Here is a 20,985-nt window from a genome sequence, read left to right on the forward strand (position 1 = left end):
AAAATAATGCAAAACTCTCCGTCAAACTCTCCACATAAATAACCCCAACACCCTCCAACAAATCGTCTCCAACCACCCCCTTTTCAAACCCCGCGATTTACACCCCTTAACACAAATCCGCAAATTGATAGAGCCATCCACCCCTCCATCCCCATCCTCAAGACAAACCACCTCTTGCTCCGATGTCGCGTGAGATAGCGCCAAGGCCCGAGGGTGTTAAACGGCCACTTCCGGATGGCCGCACCAACCCCCGGTCGCGTGTGACCACCCTTTTTAATTACGCGCTCCGTCCGGCCCGCGTGGTTCCGAGATTTTGGAAAATTCCGGGCGGCGATCGCTCGTTCGGCGGCTTTGGTCGGCCGGCTAGAAATAGAACAGCTTCGTAAAAAAAGCCCTCATGTGCGCCGAGCGCTCGCTGTGCTTTTTGTAAGGTTTCTTTTGTGTTGGTGGGGTGCTTTATAAATATGAGCAATTTTGATTGTTGATTGTTTTCGGGCAGTTTGGATGCGGCTTGCGAGGAAATGTGTCTGTTTGTGGTGCGGTCGGGGGTTGCGGCGCTTGCAGAGGGATGAAGAGGAAACGGTGAGTGGGGAGGGGAGGGGGACGGCGCTCCCGACGAGATTCGGTGCGTCGCGGCGGCGAAAAAGTCTAATCGAAGCGTGTTTGCGTTAATGTTGTTTTGATGTTGCTTGAGGACTGTCAGAATGTTGCTACAAGTTGTCGCACGATTTTGGTTTGTTGGGTTTGGTTTTTTGTTTTAGTAGGTAGTTGTCATGCTGCCAAATTTATCTCGGAAAATAGATTCCTCGGGCTTTTTTAATCTGTTACCTGTAACACTTGAGAATTTTTCTCGAGCGTGGAACGTGATTCTGAATTAGTGTTTTATTATTTATTATTTTCCGAGCGTAAGCTAAGAAAGTATTGTAAGTTGTATATAGAGTATCTTATTAATGACGTCATCTCAAAATTTTGATTCCACACTTATCTTATTACTTATTAGTTTTTATAACTACTTATACAGAGGGACTCAAACAATTTTTAGCAGCAATCGGTCCAGTAGTTTCGGTAATTATCTGTCTAATAAAAATCGACACGGACGACAGACAGACGGGAACGGGAGATCACTTTTTTGTAGCTTACGCCCAGGAAGTATAAATTGAAAAGTCTAAAAAATGAAGAATATAAAAACTGAAAAAGTGAAAATTTGAAAAAACAAAAATCGAAAAGTAGAAAGATTAAAATACTATTATCGAAAATTGAAAACTCGAAGAAACAAAAAACCGAAAAGTAAAATGATGGAAAAATTGAAAATTCAAAAAATCAAAAATTCGAGAAATCCAAAATTTGAAAAAGCGAAGAATTCAAAAATTAAAAAAATCGAGAAATCGAAAAGGAATTTGAAAATTCGAATATCGAAAAATCGAAAAATTTATGAATCAAATATGTATGTAAGTATTTGAAAAAACGGAAATCTGAAAAATCGCAAAACCGAAAATTTGAAAATCATAAATCTAAAAATCAAAAATTGGAAAATGGAGATTTTGAAAAATCGAACAATCCAGAAATCGAAAATTCGACTGATCAAATATTGGAAAAAACGAAAATCCGAAAAATTGGGAAATCGAAAATTCGAAAATCGAGGTTTCTGAAAATCCAAGAATCGAAAAAGTAAACGAAATATAGAAATTCCAAAATCGAAAATTCGAGGAATGGAGAAATTGAAAATTCGAAAAATCTAAAATTTGAAAAATTGAAAAATCGAGAAATCGAAAAGGAAACAAAAAATCCAAGAATCGACATATGGAAAAAACGAAATATGGAAGGACGAAAAATCAAAAATTCGAGAAATGAAAAAATTGTAAAATCGAAAGGTTGCAGAACGAAAAGTGAAAACCTTGAAAATAAAAAAAACCGAAAATTGGAACAATTGGAAATTCAAAAAACCAAATATCCAACAGTCGAAATATCACGAATTTGAAAAATCGAGAAATCGAAAAGGAAACAAATTGAAAATTCGAATATCGAAAAATCGAAAATTCCATGAATTTGTGAAAACGAAATTCCGAAAAATCTATAAACCAAAAAGTCAAAAATTCGAATATCGAGGTTTCGAAAAATCCAAGAGTCGAAATGTTCAAAAGAACGAAAAATGGAAAAATCGAAAATTCGAAAAATCGAAGATTTAAAAAATTGGAAATTTGAAAAATAGAGGAATTGAAAAATCGGGATTCTAAATGGAAACAAATTGAAAATTCGAATGTTGAAACTACGAAAATCCGAAAATTCGGAAAATTGGAAATTTCAAAATCTAAAAATTGAAAGCCAAATATCGAGAAATTCTAAAATTGGAATCGAAAAATGGAAAAATTGGAAAAGTAAAAACTGAAGAATGGAATGATTGAAAATTCGAAAACTCTAAAATTTGAAAAGTTGAGAAATCGAAAAGGAAACAAATTGAAAATTCGAATATTGAAGTACTGAAAATCCCAAAGTTTGGGAAACCAGAAATTCCAAAATCTAAAAATTGAAAATCGAAAAATCCAAGAATCAAAATATTAAAAATGAAATATTGAGAAATCAAAAATTGAAAATCAAAAAGTAAAAAACTTGAAAATCGGTAAAATTGAAGAATGGAAAAATTGGAAATTCAAAAAATCAAAAATCTAAATGAAACAAATTGAAATTCGAATATTGAAAAATCGAAAATTCCATGAATCAAATATTCGAAAAAACGAAATTCCAAAAAATCCAAAAGCTGAAGAGTCAAAAATTCGTACGTCGAAATTTCGGAAACTCCAAAAATCGAAAATTCAAAATAAACAAGACTGAAAATTAGAAAATTTGAAAATTCGAAATATCGAAAACTCGATGAATCAAATGTTGCAAAAATGAAAAATTTAAAAAATCGAAAATAGCGGAATTGAAAAATTGAAAAATCGAGAATCTATGTAAATGGAAACACATTGAAATTTCGAATATTGAAATACCGAAAATCCGAAATTTTGGGAAGCCGGAAATTCCAAAATCTTAAAATTGAAAATCGAAAAATCCAAGAATCAAAATATTGAAAAGGAAATATGGAGAAATCTCAAATTTTAAAATCAGAGAAAGTCGAAAAATGGAAAAACTGAAGATTGGAAAAATTGGAAATTCAAAAAATTAAAAATCGAAATTAAATCAATTGAAAAAAATTAATATGGAAAAATCGAAAATTCCGTGAGTCTAATATTCGAAAAAACGAAATTCCAAAAAATCCAAAAACCGGAAAGTCAAAATTTCGAACTTAGAGATTTCAAAAACTCCAAGAGTCGAAATATAGAAAAAACGACATATGGAAGGACGAAAAAAACAAAAATTCTAGGAATGGAAAAATCGAAAATTCTAAATAAAGATTGAAAATTTGAAAATTCGAAATATCGGAAACTCGAATCAAATGTTTTGCAAAAATCGAAAATTTAAAAAATCGGAAATTTGAAAAATAGAAGAATTGAGAAATCGACAAATCGATGTTCTAAATGGAAACAAATAGAAAATATCCAAAAAAAGTCGAAAAATCCAAGAATCAAATTTAGAAAACGAAGTATCGAGAAATCGAAAAGGAAAAAAATTGAAAATTTGAAAAATCGAAGAATTCTAAAATTGAGGAGTCGAAAAGGGCACAAATTGACAATTCGAACGTCGAAAATTTGAAAATTCCGTGAATCAAATATTAAAAAAAACGAAAATCCGAAAAATCTGAAAAGCGAAAACTCAAAAATTCCAAAATCGAGATTTCGAAAATTCCCAGAATCGAAATATGGAAAAATGAAATATGGAAGGACGAAAAATCGAAAACTATGAATTTGTAAATTAGAAAAACAGAAAAATTGAAAAATCGAGAATCTAAATGGAAAAAATTGAAAATTCGAATATCGAAAAAACGAAAATTTGGAATAACAGAAAATTCGAAAATCTAAAAATTAAAAATAGTAAAATCCAAGAATCAAAATCTAGAAAACGAAATATTGAGAAGTCAAAAATGTTTAAATTGGAAAGTCGAAAAATGGAAAAATTGAAAAATCAAAAAGTAAAAAACTTGAAAATTGGAAAACTGAAGAATGGAAAAATTGAAAAATCGAGGAATTGAAAAGGAAAGATTGTAAATTCGAATATGGAAAAATTTAGAAACCGAAAAATCAAAAATTCGAAAATGAAGATTTCGAGAAATCCAAGAACTTAAAAAAAACGAAAAAAGGACGAAAAAGCGAAAATTCTGATTAAAGATTGAAAATTTGAATTCCGAAAACAAAATTCAAAAAATTTGGCAACCAAAATTCGAAAATATAAAAATTGAGAAACCAAAAAATCCAAGAATCAAAATATAGAAAACGAAATATGGAAAAATCAAAAATTCTAAAATCGAAAAATGGAAAAATTCTAAAATCGGAAAGTAAAAAACTAGAAAATTCGAAAAATCTAAAAATTGATAAAAAAATCGGGTAATCGAAAAGGAAATAAATTCAAAAATTCAAATATATGAAAATCGAAAATTCCATGAATCAAATATTCTAAACAACGAAAATCCGAAAAATCTAAACACCGACGTAAAAATTCGAAAATCGAAAATTCGACTATCGAAAATCGAAAATTCGATTAAGCAAATCTTGGAAAAATCGAAAATTGAAAAGACGGAAATTCTCAAAAACCAAAAAAAATCGAAAAAACGAAAATCCGACAAAGTGGGAAATCGAAAATTCGAAAATCTAAAATTGAGATTTCCAGAAATCTAGGAATCGAAAAATAAAATACGAAATATCGAAAGTCCAACAATCGAAAATTCTAAAATCGAAAATTCGAAAAATGTAAAAATTCAAAAATCGGGTGAACGAAAAAAACAATTGAAAATTCGAAAAATGGACATATCGAAAACTCGAAATTTGAAAGTCGAGGTATCGAAAATTTGAAGAACCAATTATTGGAAAAATCGAAAAAAATTGTAAGATGTCATACAACTTTCATTTTTTTCTCAAGAATTTGGACGTTAAATTGGAAAATGTTATGCAATGTTGATTTTTTTCGATAAAACTGGATATCTAAGCCAAAATTTCGACACGAATCTATAAAACACAAATGCTGCTATATATAAACATTATTATTATTATTATATAAATTTTGGAAATGACGGCATCTTATTGTTTTTTTTTCGTGAATGTTTTATCATCTACACGAGATTCCTAATACACATATAAAATTTGACAACAATCGATCCAGTAGTTTCGTTGATTATCTGTGTCATAAACATCCGGACAGACAGCAATGCAATGTAATATGTTGTTAAATCTGACCTGACCGAACCTGACCTTGAAGTACTGTATAAATTCTTTACACCATTTTTTTTTATTGATCAAGTGCGCTCAGATTATGAATTGACCACTCGGAGCCGAGTTTTCTCTAAAAGTTGAACGTAACCAACGTGCATATTTCAGGTTGCCCTTTGCATGTTCATTTTTTCTCCTGAAATGAAATTCTCTGATTTATTACATTTTTAGCAGGTGTCAGATCGCGGTTTCCCAGAAGAATGGTTCCAGTGGGCAATAAAATAGCGGCAAAAATAACCACAGGTGACTCAAGGTTTCACTTTTTGATCATTTTGCGTTGTTAGTTCGTGAATTTTCAGATATGTGTTTAATTCCGGAGACAAACATTTTTTGTTATTTGTTTGTTTCTCGAGAATTACGTTGTCGCAAAACCTGTCCAAAACCACTACTATCAATTAAATTTCAACATTTTAATTTTTACTGTAGCCATGACTTTTGTAGTACCCAAATATCGTCGCCGACCACTCTTGCCCCAAATTTGGGCATTGCATCTGGATCCCCACATCCGAAGGTCCAACTCGTCAAATTGTCTCGGTACCTGCTCGATAAATTCACCCACTTCATTCAAGTCACTACCTGCCGAACCCACCGTCATTTCCGAAGGAGCGAATTTCGGACAAAGCCAGCGTCCTTCCTTTCGCCCGATATTCCGTATGCAAATCGTCCAGATGTTTTCGAATGTTAATTAATGGCATTCGCTGATGGATGTCGATGGAGTTTTTTATGGCGCGACTTGCGGTTTGAGCATCCAGCCGTTTTCGGCAGGGCACGTGCTGATGCCTCATAATGGGCACATTTCCGCTGCCTACGCGCACTCCTTTCTTTCTTCTTTTCCATTTTTGTTCTCGGGGAGGTTCACGTGCACGACGGCGAGACGACGGTATTTCGGACAGGTGATGATGGGTTCGAATTTTTAAGAATGGAGGGGCGGCAAGGTCATCCGGGCGCGGGGGCCTGGGTCCCGGACACGTGGGAAGGATAATCTTTGTTTATTATTATTATTATATACATATATTATTTTTTAATTCAATTTGAGTTGTTGGTGATTTCTCAGCGAGAATCGAGGAATAATTTCCGCTCATTTTCCCCGAGCCTCGATTTCGCCTCGTGTCCGCCCGCCTGATCTCTAGTCGGAATCTCCGAGATTTTTTCCCGCAGGTAGCAGTGCTTTGCCGAACTCGCGACCTTGGCCCGGCGCATTCACCTCGTCGACGCGCCCGATGCACTTTGTGGGTTAGTGGATCCATCATGGGACCTGCGCCATGGGACCGTCATGCACCAGGTGCAGATCGAGCGCGACACTTCGCCGGGACGGGCGAACCAGCGACCCCTGAAATCGACGATTTCGGCCCGATTTATCGCCGCTACCATCAAATTTATTCGGTTCGCCTTTATGGTAATGGAACCACCAGACGTTGGCAGAGCGAGCAGGAAGAGCATTAATTACGTACGGAAAAGTAAAAAACGCGCTTGGTCACGTCGGGGCGTCACGAGCCGGGATTTCGGAATGCGCGGGGGACTCGTGGTGTTGGGCTGCCCGAGGGGATTTAGCGAAATCCGAGCGGTCCGTAGGTAGTTCGAGGTCCGGCGAAACGGAGGAAAAGTATGAAGATAGCGCGGTTTTGTGAAAGCTTTGTGGATTGATGGATGGGTGGCGGGTGACGTCATCTAGCGTTTTTAAATGGAACGAAATTATTCTCTTTTTTCATTTTACAATTTTTACAAAAAAAATTTAATTGTAAGGCAACTTTAAAACTGGTTTTGAGGTTATCCTAAGCATGGTAATTAATAATAATAATAGTATAATATTCAAAATTTATTCGTTTACACTCTCCAAAGAAATTGATGACGTCATCTTAACTTTAGACCAATACTCCCTAAGATTTTTTCACATATTAAAAAAAATACCAAGGGGTCCTGAGATTTTTTCAAACACTTTGAAAAACAAGATAGCAAAGGTCCCAGACATTTTCAACAAAACCCAGGAGTCCCTGAGATTTTTTTAAATTCTTTCAAAAATCAGTAGAACGATGAAGATTCTTTTCACGTTTTTCAAAATAAAAACGCCAAGGGTCCCGGAGGCTTTTCCAAATTTTCCGAAAAATAAAATACAAGGAACTCCTAAGAATCTTTCACATATTAAAAATTGGTCGAAGATTATTTAAACAGACCTTCCCTCGCCCCTGAAGTGCAGCCAAATAAATCCCACTTCTCTGAAAAAATATATTTTTTTCCGATTTTTGTTTTCTAATAACCTCTATAAAGTATAAAGTCAGTTTTTCATTTTTTGGTTCCTTCGTTTTTTGGAGTTTTGAAGTTTAAATTTAATTTTTCAACTTTTAAATTCAATTTCTAGATTTTGCAATTTTTCCATTTTACCTTCTCGAGCTTTCAATTTTAATTTTTCCATTTTCAATTTTATTATATATTTTGTCCATTTTTTCTTAATATACGAAGTATTTTTTTCCCAACAAGACACTGAAGACATGTATAACTATCCTGTTCTTGAAAAAAAATTATATATTAAAAAATATATATATATATTAAACCCCACCCACCCGCCCCGATTTTCGTTGGTAGCAGGAGTCCCAAACATTTTTTTTTTAACAAAACCCAAGAATACCTGAGATATTTTAAAAATTTTTCAAAAATAGAACAAAGGATTATGAAGATTCTGTTATCTACATATTTTTAAAATAAAAAGGCCAGGGGTCCCCCAGGCTTTTCCAAATTTTCCCCAAAGAATCTTTCACATCTTATTAAAAAATACTCTAAGAAGCCCTAAGATTCTTCCAAACACTTTCAAAAACAAGACAACAGGAGTGCCAGACTTTTTTTTTAACAAAATTCAGGAATCCCTGAAATTTTTTCAAATTTTTTCGAAAATAGAACAAAGATTTTGGAGATTCTTTTACGTTTTTCAAAATAAAAACGCCAGTGGTCCCGGAGATTTTTTCAAATTTTCCGAAAAATAAAACACAAGGAACTATTAAGATTTTTTCACATATTAAAAAAATTGTTCGAAGGTTATTTCAACAGAACTTCCCTCGCCCCTGAAGTGCAGTGGCGCAAATAACGTTCCCGCAGCTTATTTGACTTTATTTTTTTCTTCAATTTTCATTTTTTGTTGTTCCTTCATTTTATCGAGTTTTGAAGTTTAAATTTAATTTTACAATTTTTCAACTTTTCAATTTCTAGATTTTGCAATTTTTCGATTTGAGTTTCTCGAGTTTTCAATTTTTAATTTTTCCATTTGCAACTTTTCGTTTCGGTTTTTTATTTTCTTTATTTTTACAATTTTTCAATGTTCCGATTTTATAATTTCTTGTTTTTCGATTTCACTTTTTTGAATTTTTCGTTTCGTCAGTTTTTCAATTTTACGACATCTCCTCGAGTTTTCATTTATAAATTTTCCAGTTTTCCGATTATCCAACTTTTGGACGTTTTGATTTTTAGATTTTGCAATTTTTCGATTTGAAATTTCACGAGTTTTCAATTTTCCAATTTTTAGATTTTTCAGTTTTTCGAGAAAAAGTCCAAAATTATTGAATAATAGATTAGATTGACTTTATGCTTTTTATTTTAATGTCTCGTTCTTTGCGCCAAAAATTGTTGAAAGAAAACTATGTATATAAAGAAAAAAAATTAAGCCCCACCCACCCGCCCCGATCTCAATTGTGATGAGTTTTTCATTCCTAAGAAAACAAGGGGCGGAGTTTAATTAAAATTTACTCTTTTAAAAACATATTTCATATGGCAATTTTTTGTAGAGAAAAGAAGATTCTGCAGCTAAACTCCGCCCTCCAGCTCATGGTGCATAAAGCATTCATCACAATTGAGAAGGGGTGGGTGGGCGGGGCTTATATTTGGTCCATTTGTTCTTAATATATGAAGTCTTCTTTTCCCAACAAGAAACTGGCAACATATTTAGCTATTCTGTTTTTGAAAGAAAAGTATATATGTATATTAATAAAAACAAATATTAAGCCCCACCCACCCGCCCCGATCTCAATTGGCAACAGGAGTCGCAAACATTTTTTTTAACAAAACCCAAGAATCCCTGAGATTTTTTCAATCTTTCGCAAAAATAGAACAAGATTCTTTTAACTACATATTTTCAAAATTAAAAGACTATGGGTCCCTGAGGCTCTTTCAAATTTTCCCCAAAGAATATTTCACATACTTATTAAAAAAAAAGACTCAAACACTTTCAAAAACAAGATAGCAAAGGTCCCAGACCTTTTTTTTAACAAAACCCGGGAATCCCTGAGATTTTTTCCAAATTCTTTCAAAAATAGAACAAAGGATTCTTAAGATTCTTTTCACGTTTTTCAAAATAAAAACGCCAGTGGTCTCGGAGACTTTTTCAAATTTTCCGAAAAATACAACACAAGGAACTCCTAAGATTCTTTCGCATGTTATAAAAAAATAGAACTTCCCTCGCCCCTGAAGCGCAGTGGCGTAAATAACGTTCCCGCAGTTTATTTGACTTAATTTTTTTTGTTCCTTCATTTTTTCGAGTTTTGAAATTTAAATTTAATTTTTAATTTTTCCATTTGCAATTTTTCGTTTTTATTTTCTTTATTTTTACGTTGCGATTTTATAATTTTTTGATTTTTCAATTTCACTTTTTTTCAATTTTTCGTTTCGTCAGTTTTTCAATTTGCAATTTTTCAATTTTGCGATATCTCCTCGAGTTTTCATTTTTAAATTTTCCAGTTTTCGGATTTTCCAAGTTTTGGACGTTTTGATTTTTAGATTTTGCAGTTTTTCGATTTGAGATTTCACGAGTTTTCACTTTTCAAATTTTTAGATTTTTCAGTTTTTCATTTCTTCAGTTTTTCGAGGAAAAAGTCCAAAATTATTGAATAATAGATTAGATTGACTTTTTGTTTTTTATTTTAATATCTCGTTCTTTGCACCAAAAAATTGTTGAAAGAAAACTATGTATATAAAGAAAAAAAAATTAAGTCCCACCCACCCGCCCCGATCTCAATTGTGATGAGTTTTTCATTCCTAAGAAGCCAAGGGGCGGAGTTTAATTAAAATTTACTCTTTTAAAAACATATTTCATATGTCAATTTTTTGTAGAGAAAAGAGGATTCTGCAGCCAAACTCCGCCCTCCAGCTCATGGTGCATCAAGCATTCATCACATTTGAGAAGGGGTGGGTGGGCGGGGCTTATATTTTGTACATTTTATCTTAATATACGAAGTCTTCTTTTCCCAACAAGAAACTGACAACATGTTTAACTATTCTGTTATTGAAAGAAAACTCTAAATATTAAAAAAAAAAAACAAAAAAATTAAGCCCCACCCACCCGCCCAATCTCAATTCTGATGAATTTTTCATTCCTAATCACCCCGAAGGGCGGAGTTTAATTGCAAAATCCTCATTTCTCCACAAGAAATTTTCATATGAAATATGTTTTTCCACCAACACTTCTCTAAAAAAATTCTACCCTTTTAAAAACATTTCATATGGTAATTTCTTGTAGAGAAATGAGGATTTTGGAACTAAACTCCGCCCTTCAGCTCACGATGCATAAAGCATTCATCACAATTGAGAAGGGGTGGGTGGGCGGGGCTTACGTTTGGTCCATTTTTTTCTTAATATTCGAAGTCTCCTTTTCCCAACAAGAAACTGATGATATGTTTAAGTATCCTGTTGTTGAAAGAAAACTCTATAGATTAAAAAAAAAACGAAAATTAAGCTAATCCCACCCGCCCCGATCTCAATTATGATGAGTTTTTCATTCCTAATCAGACCGAAGGGCGGAGTTTAATTGTAACATCAACATTTCTTTAAAAAATTCCACCCTCTTAAAAACATATTTCATGTGGCAATTTCTTGTAGAGAAAAGAGGATTTTGCAGCTAAACTCCGCCCTCCAGCTCATGGTGCAGAAAGCATTCATCACAATTGAGAAGGGGTGGGTGGGCGGGGCTTATATTTTGTCCAAATTTTCTTAATATACGAAGTCTTGTTTTCCCAAGAAAAAACTGAAAACATGTTTAGCTATCCTGTTGTTAAAGGAAAATTCTATATCTATATTAAAAAAAAAAGATTAAGCCCCACCCACCCACCCAATCTCAATTGTGATGAATATGATATGAATGAGTTTGTCTTCTCAAAACAGAGGACTAAAATTATTAGTTAAACCACAAACGAAGAAAATGTCATGAACATTATAGTTCTTATTTTATCATTATATATATGATATTTCTAACATATATACAAAATTTGACAACAATCGGTTCAGTAATTTCGGAGATTATATGTATAATAAAGATGAATACAGACAGATGGAAACGGCAGACCATTTTTAGTGACACCGCAACGTGCTCGCTACGCTCGCATTCTTGATATATTTTTTACTAAAATGCTTTAACATAGGAACATTTACCATTTTAATCTTAGATATCATCACCATTTTAATTAATTGTATTCGGTGTATTTATCACCCGCATTTATCTCCTACTAAACCACCCCCACCCCGCATTTAAAAATTCCGCCCCCCATTCGCCATGTCCGTCCACCTACCCCGAAAAACTCCCACAACAAAAATTCATTTGGCCCATCACTCTTCAATTTACTTCACACTTTTTCCTTTATCACTCAACCGTAACATCCAGTAACACAGTGAAAATTTCTTATCGCTGATTGTAAGTCGATAGTCGTAATTCAGTGTTGTGTGGACCGGCAGTCGTGATTTATAGTGTGAAATTTTCCATCAAGTAATCTGAAATGTAAAAAAATGTCGTCAATATTTACAATATCTTGTGATTCACCGTGAAACTGGATATCTATTCATAGCTTGAGATATGTTTCGACCGTTACAAATTTATATTGTTTATGTTTATATTGTAAGAATCGTGCGAAGTATTTCCGGTCCTCTCGTACTATTTTCGAAGCGTTTCGCTTTGATTGTGCGGTTCTGACACGTGTAAGCGCCCCTTAACCTTCCGTTTTCGTTGTCTGATCGCATATAAATCCCGTTTCCCGCTATTTTTGCGCTTCCTATCAGCACCTTTTGCCCGCCGCTGTATTTATCACCCGCATTTCTCCCTCGCCCAAAAATCCTCCTCCCACCGCCACTCCGCCCACCCGCCCGACTCCCACAAGAAAAATCCATTTCGCCCATCGCTCCTCCATTTACATGACACTACAACTTTTCCCTTTATCGCCCATCCGTAACAACCGAACGTCACTCCATCTCCCATGACTTATTCATCTCGATGATTTATTCCTCTTCGATGACGACACAGCCGTAAAAGCAATGAGCGATCAAGAAAAAAAACGCGATCTGTGTCGGCGCCGCCTCTGTGCACCATCCACGTTACATTCAATTTATTACGTCTGTGTGCGTACCGGGGCCACGCCCTCGTTACGGTAACGCTGCTTCCTCCCACGCACTTCCGGTTGGATGTCGCCGTCACGTGACCGCACTTGTCGTCATTACGGGTCGTAATTGACAATCGCGCGTCGGTGCGGTCAGTACCTCGATCCGCGAGCGGCCCAAGAAGCCGGGCAGGAAGTTTGCTTGAATTTTAAATGGTTGTCATTGTTTACGTTCGCACGGTAATTACGTGCGTTTTGCATAATGGGGTTTTGGTATGAAGTTGGAAAAGTTTGTTCGATGCGTATCGCGCGATTTATGGGCGTGCGGATGGAAACCGGTTTATGGGTTCGAGATTCTGGGCTCTCATTCATTGGGAAAAGTGAAGAGAGCAGTGACGGCGCCGGATGGGTCGCTGGAAATGGTCGAATGCGGTTTAAAGCACAAAAAGCGGGGCTGGCCTTGAGAGGCGATGGTCGGATGGAAAAAGAGTTTTTGGGTGTATACGGTGTATAAAGTGTTTTTAGTCACGGTGATGCGTAATGACTAATGAGCGGGGGTTGTGGACGTTTTTATTTCGCAATGCCTGACATTAATGAAATTTTCCACTTATTTTCGTCCAGTGACCCAGGAAATTATTTATGACTCCAATAATTATTGCTTTTGTGATGGCCGAGAGGTCAAAATTTTTTATACTAGAAATCAAAGGTTAGAGTAGGCTCAGATTAACAAATGGCTCTCGTGAGCAGAAGTGGGTCAAATATTTATACATTATAATCAGATTCTGGTCTACCACAGTCTAAAGTATTAAAATGGGTCTAATTTAGAAAGGACTTTCCTCGCCTCTATAGCAGCTTTTTAGCTGAATTATAAAATTTTCTTTTGTGAATTGTGAAAAAAGAATCGAAGAACTGCCAGAATTGTTTCTAATTCTTTCAAAACCAAATACCAAGCTTTCAAAACAAAACTCAAATGTCGTCTAAGATCCTTTTAATTATTTTTAAGAAAAGAGACAAAAAAGCCTCAAGATTCTTTCAACTCTTTCAAAACAAAACATTGAAAGTCTTAGAGATTTTTTCGGATTCTTTCAAAAACAGAAATAAGAAGCTCCTAAAATTTTTTCCCATATTAAAAAGACACTTGAGGACGTTGAGATTCTTTTAAATTCTATCAAAACCGAAAACAAGAACCTCAAGATTTTTTCAAATTTTTTCCAATATAATAGGGGTCCCCGAGATCTTTTCAAAAACAGAACACAGGAATCCTCAAAATCTTTTCATATTCTTTCCAAAAATAAAGCAAAGGATTCTGAAGATTCCTTTAAACTTTTTCGAAATAAAAATGTCAGTGATTCCCGAGGCTTTTTCGAATTCTGTCAGAAATAAAACACAAGGGACTCCAAAAATTCTTTCAGATATTAAAAAAGGTTCAAGATTCTTACAAACACTCTCAGAAACATTTTTTTTTTTTCAAAAACACTACAGTGGAATCCCCCAGATTTCAACAAATTTTTTAAAAAACTAAACAAAGGGTTTTGAACATTATTTGAAACTTTTTCATGTCTGTAATCTTTGAGGTTTTTTCGAATTCTTTCAGAACTAAAACATTAAAAAAAACGCGAAGAAGCTCTAATATTCTTTTAAACTCTTCCAAAAACAATCGGCGATTTTTTTCAAATTCTTTCAAAAATAATGCAAAGGATTTTGAGAATTCTTTTAAACTTTTTCAAAATATGTAAAAACTCCAAGGATTCCCGAGATTTTTTGTAAGTTATTCGAAGAATAAAACTCAAGGGAATCCTAAATTACTATTTCGTATATTACAAAAGGGCACTAAGGGCTCCAAGATTTTTTAGATTTTTTAAAAAACTAAATACCAGGGGTCTACGAGATTTTTTCAAAAACCGAACACAGGAATCCTGAGATTTCTTCAAATTCTTTCAAAAACTAAACAAAGGAGTCTGAAGATTCTTCTAAACTTTTTCAAAATAAAATCGTCAATGATCTCCGAAGCTTTTTCGAATTCTTTCAGAAATAAAACACAAGAGACTCCTTAGACTCTTTCACATTAAAAAAAGCTCTAAGATTTTGTAAACTGTTTCAAAAACAATGACTGAAATGTTTTCAAATTCTTTCAAAAAGGATTCTGAAGATTCTTTCAAACTTTTTAAAAAATAAAAACATCAAGGGTTCCCGAGGCTTTTTTCGAATTCTTCTAAAAATAAAGCACAAGGGACTCCTAAAATTCTTTCACATATAAAAAAAGACCTCAAAGAACCCTAAGTTTCTTTCAAACTTTCAAAAAAAAAACAAATCCCCGTGAATTTTTCAGAATCTTTCAAAAGTAAAATAAGTAATTCTAAAGATCCTTTTAAATTTTTTCAAAATAGAAACGCCAAAGTTTCCGAGAAAAAACACCAATTCCTAAAATTTTTTCACATATTAAAAAAGACATCAAAGAGCCCCAAGAATCTTTCAGATTCTTTCAAAAATGAAACAAGGGATTCTGAAGATTTGTTTAACTTTTTCAAAATAGAAACGCCAAGGTTTCCCAAGATTTTTTTTTCAAAAACAAATCGCAGAAATCCACGAGATTTTTTCAAATTCTTTCAACAATGAAACAGAAGATTCTGAAGATTCTTTTAAACATTTCAAAATAAAGGCGCCAGTGGTCCTCGAGGCTTTTTAAAATTTTTCCGAAAATGAAGCACAAGGGAATTCTAAGATTCTTTCAAACACACAACACAGGAATCCCCGAGATTTTTTAAATTATTTCAAAAAAATACGAAGGATTCTGAAGATTCTTTCAAACTTTTCAAAAAATAGAAACACCAAGGGTTCCCGAGGCTTTTTTCGAATTCTTAGAAAAATAAACCACAAGGGACTTTCATAAAATTCTTTCACATATTAAAAAAAAAAACACTAAAAAATCTCAAAATTCGTAAAGAAAAACCAGAAAACCTCTTTGATTTTTTGCGATTCTTTCAAAAGTAACAAAAGGAATTCTGAAGATTCTTTTAAATCTTTTCAAAATAGGAACGCCAAAGTTCCCGAGAATCTTTCAGGTCCTTGGAAAAAAAATACTAACTCCTAAAATTCTTTCAAAAATAAAACAAGGGATTCTGAAGATTCGTTTAACTTTTTCAAAATAGAAACGCCAAGGTTTCCCGAGATGTTTTTCAAAAACAAATCACAGAAATCCACTAGATTTTTTACAAATTCTTTCAAAAATGAAACGGGATTCTGAAAATTCTTTTAAACATTTCAAAATAAAAGCGCCCGAGACTTTTTCAAATTCTCTAAAAAATAAAGCACAAGAGAATTCTAAGGTTCTTTCAAACACACAACACGGAATCCCCGAGATTTTTTAAATTATTTCAAAAATAATACGAAGGATTCTGAAGATTCTTTCAAACTTTTAAAAAAATAAAAACACCAAAGGCTCCCGAGGCTTTTTTCGAATTCTTCGAAAAATAAAGCACAAGGGACTCCTAACATTCTTTCACATATTAAACAAAAGGCACTAAAAAATCTCAAAATTCTTTCAAACTCTAAAAAAAAACAAAAATCCACTTGATCTTTTCTGATTCTTTCAAAAGTAAAACAAGGAATTCTGAAGACTCTTTTAAGTCTTTTCAAAATAAAAACGCCAAAGTTCCCGACAATCTTTGAGGTTCTTGGAAAAAAAATACTAACTCCTAAAATTCTTTCAAAAATAAAACAAGGGATTCTGAAGATTCGTTTAACTTTTTCAAAATAGAAACGCCAAGGTTTCCCGAGATGTTTTCCAAAAACAAATCACAGAAATCCACTAGATTTTTTCAAATTCTTTCAAAAATGAAACAGGGGATTCTGAAGATTCTTTTAAATCTTTTCAAAATAGAAACGCCAAAGTTCCCGAGGATTTTTCAGATCCTTGAAAAAAAAAACACTAACTCCTAAAATTCTTTCACATATAAAAATAAAGCACCAAAGAGCCCCAAGATTCTTTCAAATTCTTTCAAAAACAAAACACAAATTCCGGAGATTTTTTTCAAATTCTTTCAAAAATGAAACGGGATTCTGAAGATTCTTTTAAACATTTCAAAATAAAAACGCCAATTGTCTCCGAAACTTTCAAATTGTCTAAAAAATAAAGCACAAGGGAATTCTAAGATTCTTTCAAACACACAACACAGGAACCCCGAAAATTTTTAAAATTATTTCTAAAATAATACAAAGGATTCTGAAGATTCTTTCAAACTCTCTAAAAAAATAATAATAAAATCAAATCCCGGTGATTTTTTTCAGATTCCTTCAAAAATAGAACAAGGAATTCTGAAGATTCTTTTAAATGTTTTCAAAATAAAAACTCCCGGAGGCCCCGAACATGTTTCAAATCGTTAGAAAAAAACCCTAGCTCCTAAAATTCTTTCATATATTAAAAAAAGGCACCAAAGGGACCAAGATTCTTTCAAATTCTTTCAAAAACAAAACACAAATTCAAGATATTTTTTCAAATTCCTTCAAAACTAAAACAAGGGATTCTGAAGATTCGTTTAACTTTTCAAAATGGAAACCCCAAGGGTCCCCGAGATTTTTTTTAAACAAATCACAGAGAACACAAGATTTTTTCAAATTCTTTCAAAAATAAAGGAAAGGGAATTCTAAGATTCTTTCAAACTTTTTCAAAATAGAATCGCCAGGAGTCCTCCAGGCTTTTTCAAGTTCTTCGGAAAATAAAACACAAGGGACCAGTAAAATTATTTTACATATTAAAAACACTTGCAGCCCTAAGATTATTAAAAATTCTTAAAAAAAAATACGCGAAGAACTCTGAGATTCTGTCACATATTAAAACAAAAATACACTTGGCCTCTACGCAGTTTTCCTAAATTCTCCAATAAAAACTAAAAAACAAGGGGATTTTTTTATTCTTAGAGTAAAAGGGACGTTAAAAACCGGACCTAATTTTTTTTTTCAAAAAATCAAAAACTCTCCTTTGGCCTTTTTTGTTTTTGAATCCTCTTCTAAGCTGATGTTTGTGATTAAAAACGTCAAATACTTCGAACCTCTGTCCAACTTTGATCTTTAGCATCCTTAATAAAAAAATTGTTGTGGCAACATCGCAAGCGACAGCAAAACAAAATCTGACTTGTACATACGTCCCATTAGCTTTTAATTTTCAGACTCTAAACTTTATAACACTTGAATTGTCTAATTTTGAAGTTCCAAATTTTGAAAAAATTCCAAAAATTGGTCAAGTTTTCCAAAAATACGTCTTATTTTATTGAGCAGCGTCCCGAAATAATTTCGTTTCATTCGTTCGGTAAGGTCAATAAGGTGAACAAGATTTACAGGGGGTTATCTTGATAACGCGACGTCAGTGATAATTAGAAAGTACGGACTATGACGATACATTAATTACAACTTAAAATACATTCAGTGGGAGATAACGAGAATGGTAAACGTCAACTTGAGTCAATATTGTTGAAACTCGCATAGAAATCGGAAAAATCGCTTTAAAATGAATTTGTTACTTCAAACCTGTATTAATTTTGGTATGTGTACTTACATATACAATACTTTCTGTTTCTGTTTCTGATTCATAGAGCCTTTGTGCCTTTCAGGCAACAGTCGCGGAGAAGTGCTCATTTTAAACATTCAGGAAATATTCCTCTAATCAATTTTTTTTTAACTTAAAAACGCCGCAGTTTTGTTGTTATTATGTCGTTCGTGCCTATCGTGAAAGTACGAGGTTCCAGAAGTCGCCCTTGAAGAACTCCGTCATTAATTAGATCGCTTCAGCGACCCGACGTCTGACAAGGAGCTTACGCTTTCTAACATTTCGCTAACGATATTACAAATTTATTCGTAGGGGAGTCCTCGTACACGTTTCTTCGCGCCTCGCATCCCTCCCACCCTCGCCGATAAAATCTGTCGAATTCAGCCCCTAGGTGAATCCACCCATCGACAATACCATTCCCATCTTGCCCATCCCTGCGCAGCTGATGAAGTGCACACAGAAGCCGTCGGGACGTGGACGGAAGGGAAGGAAAAAGACAGACGGTAGGGGTGCGAGACCGGTTTAAGCAGGGCAACGGCCGGCGCCAGTGGCGTGCGTCCCTCCCACTTTCTTCGCATCTCCTCCGTCTTGCGGCCTCGGAGTCGTCTCGCAGTTTCGCCAAATGTCAGTTCTCGCGTGCGATTGTCACCGCAGCCCATCAGCGGCGGCAATTACGAAATTGCCCAGTTGGTAACCCGAGGCCGGGACGAGCCGGCAGTGGCTGGCGGGGACTGAGCAGGCGTTCGTTCCCGTAATTTTATTGTGTGTTGTAAATGGGCCTGTGCTAGTAGAATTCGACGTGTTTGTTGTTGTTGTTCGGTCGGCTCTAACCTACGTGCTCGACGGAAATGGTTTCACCGTGAAAATTGTGCGCTGTTGTGAGGTGGAATGGTGTTGCCGAATATGTGTCTGCACAAGATTGGAAGGTGATTAGATGGGCGAAAAGGTGGCGGTGAGGGTGAGGGTTTGGATTGAGCGCCATTTTTTACTTTGGGAAGCAGCGGCTGAAGAATGTCGGGTTCAACACGAGTTTTCCGTTTGGTTGTGAGTGGTGGGGCGATTGTGGCTTCTGGGAAAGTTTGCGGAGATGTGAGGTTTTACGTAATTTGCGAAAATTCGATGGGTGGAAAGTTGCGAGGTGAAGAGGTTTAGAGACACGTGAGGTTTGGGGTAACGAAAATGGTTGGTTGTGGACTAAACAGACAACAATTGTGACAAGGGACTATTCATTTCTATACGAAGTTAGACAGTTTTTAATACATTTTCGAGAGATTTGGTTGCTGGCGTGGCACAGTAAAACAACCTCGCTGTACAGCACTTCAAAGTTTTTTTTTATTTGTGGTCTGTAGAGACAATTTGAAAAAAATTAGAAATTTAGAATTTAAAATGGGTGATGAACACAAAGAAAACGTTTTATTGAATATATCAATAGCCTTTAATTTAACCTTCTGTTGTTTTCAAAAAGTTTTTAAACTGCCGAGTTGACAAATTTCGAGTCATCCAAATTATTTTATTCTTCTTAAAACAAAGTAATCGGGTTTTCAATAATATAAATCGATCGATTGTCAAATTAAACAATAACATACTCCTATATGTGTAGTCTATGAATCCGTGTTAAGTTTTTAGTCGAGACATCCAGATTTTTTTAAATCAAATCTGCACGTGCTCGATACCCTTGCGTTCAACGTTCTTTTTTAAAGTTTAGTCTCATAAGTATTCAAGAAAAAGTTTCAGCGAAGTTGTTTGGGATCATTTCTAATAAATAATAAATTTCTGGATTTTAAAAAATACACCCTTACAAGGCTTCCACGAGGTATTGGAGGATATATTGAGCAAAATAGATTTTTAATTTAAAAGAATCAAGTTTAAATTTTGTTGTTTGAGCAAAGTGTAAATTTCGCGCCATTAGTCAACGCACAATGAAAAAAATTACTTGGATGTTGACCCTCGTAAATGTTCAAAATGTAACTGTGTCTGTGGAGTTTTAAAATTCGAATGTCAATTTTGACGACTATTACCAAACTGACAACCTAAAAATGGTGAAATTGCTAGTATTTTGTCCCAATATATTTTTTTCCTGTCTACTTCCATTGTATTTTTTATTTATTTCCAAGTGGTTGTCGACGCAGGTGGCTGTGAAACTCTAAATAAAGTTGGCAGTGCACCAAGTTAGCAATTTTAAAATTATCATATAATTTTTTGACATTTCACTTGTAGTATTAGAAACACGTGCATCGTTGTAACTATATATCCGATTTTTAAAAAATTTCATATTTTTAGAGGATAAATACATTTAATAATTTAGCTTGTCGGGGACACCAATGAAATAATTTTAATAACACCTGAACGTGCTCGCTGCGCTCGCATTCTGAACGTTCTTTTTTTACATTTAAGTCTGTTAGAACTGATCAAGAAAAAATCTCAGGAAACTCTCTAGGTTTTGTCATAATAATAAATCTCTAGAGTTATTAATTTAGGGAAACAAAACCGATTAGAATGCGAGCGCAGCGAGCACGTTCAGGTTGTTGGGGTCTCTCCGACTTTAGTATTTAGACATTTTCAAAATTCACTTTTTTATACACTAAAATTCTCTCAGTAATTTATCTTCTCAGGGAAAACCAACGAATAATTTTGATTAACATCTAAATGTGCTCGCTGCACTCACATTCTAGTTTTTAGTATAATAATTTTCGAGATTTCCCTGTAATGGCTTAATTTTTGTTTTTTTTTTTTTTTCAATATATAG

The 20,985-nt window shown here is 34.2% G+C and overlaps 1 protein-coding gene across 2 annotated transcripts in view; it reads left to right on the forward strand.

The window, feature by feature from the left end:
* Positions 1-20,985, forward strand: part of Jing (jing) — a 143,612-nt gene that overhangs the window by 92,110 nt on the left and 30,517 nt on the right. The window contains exon 1 of one of the 2 annotated variants that reach the window (XM_064071889.1): positions 18,934-19,165. The exons of the other annotated variant lie outside the window; for it this stretch is intronic. Within the exon in view, the coding sequence (XP_063927959.1) occupies positions 19,128-19,165 (38 nt within the window). The 5' untranslated portion in view covers positions 18,934-19,127. Of the gene's footprint in view, positions 1-18,933; positions 19,166-20,985 lie in introns of those variants that run through there. 2 annotated transcript variants of the gene reach the window in all.

This window comes from Zophobas morio, unplaced genomic scaffold (genome assembly GCF_036711695.1).
Source record: "Zophobas morio isolate AGI-343-1 ecotype UQ-CSIRO unplaced genomic scaffold, CSIRO_AGI_Zmor_V1 ptg000041l, whole genome shotgun sequence".
NCBI classification, from domain to species: domain Eukaryota; kingdom Metazoa; phylum Arthropoda; class Insecta; order Coleoptera; family Tenebrionidae; genus Zophobas; species Zophobas morio.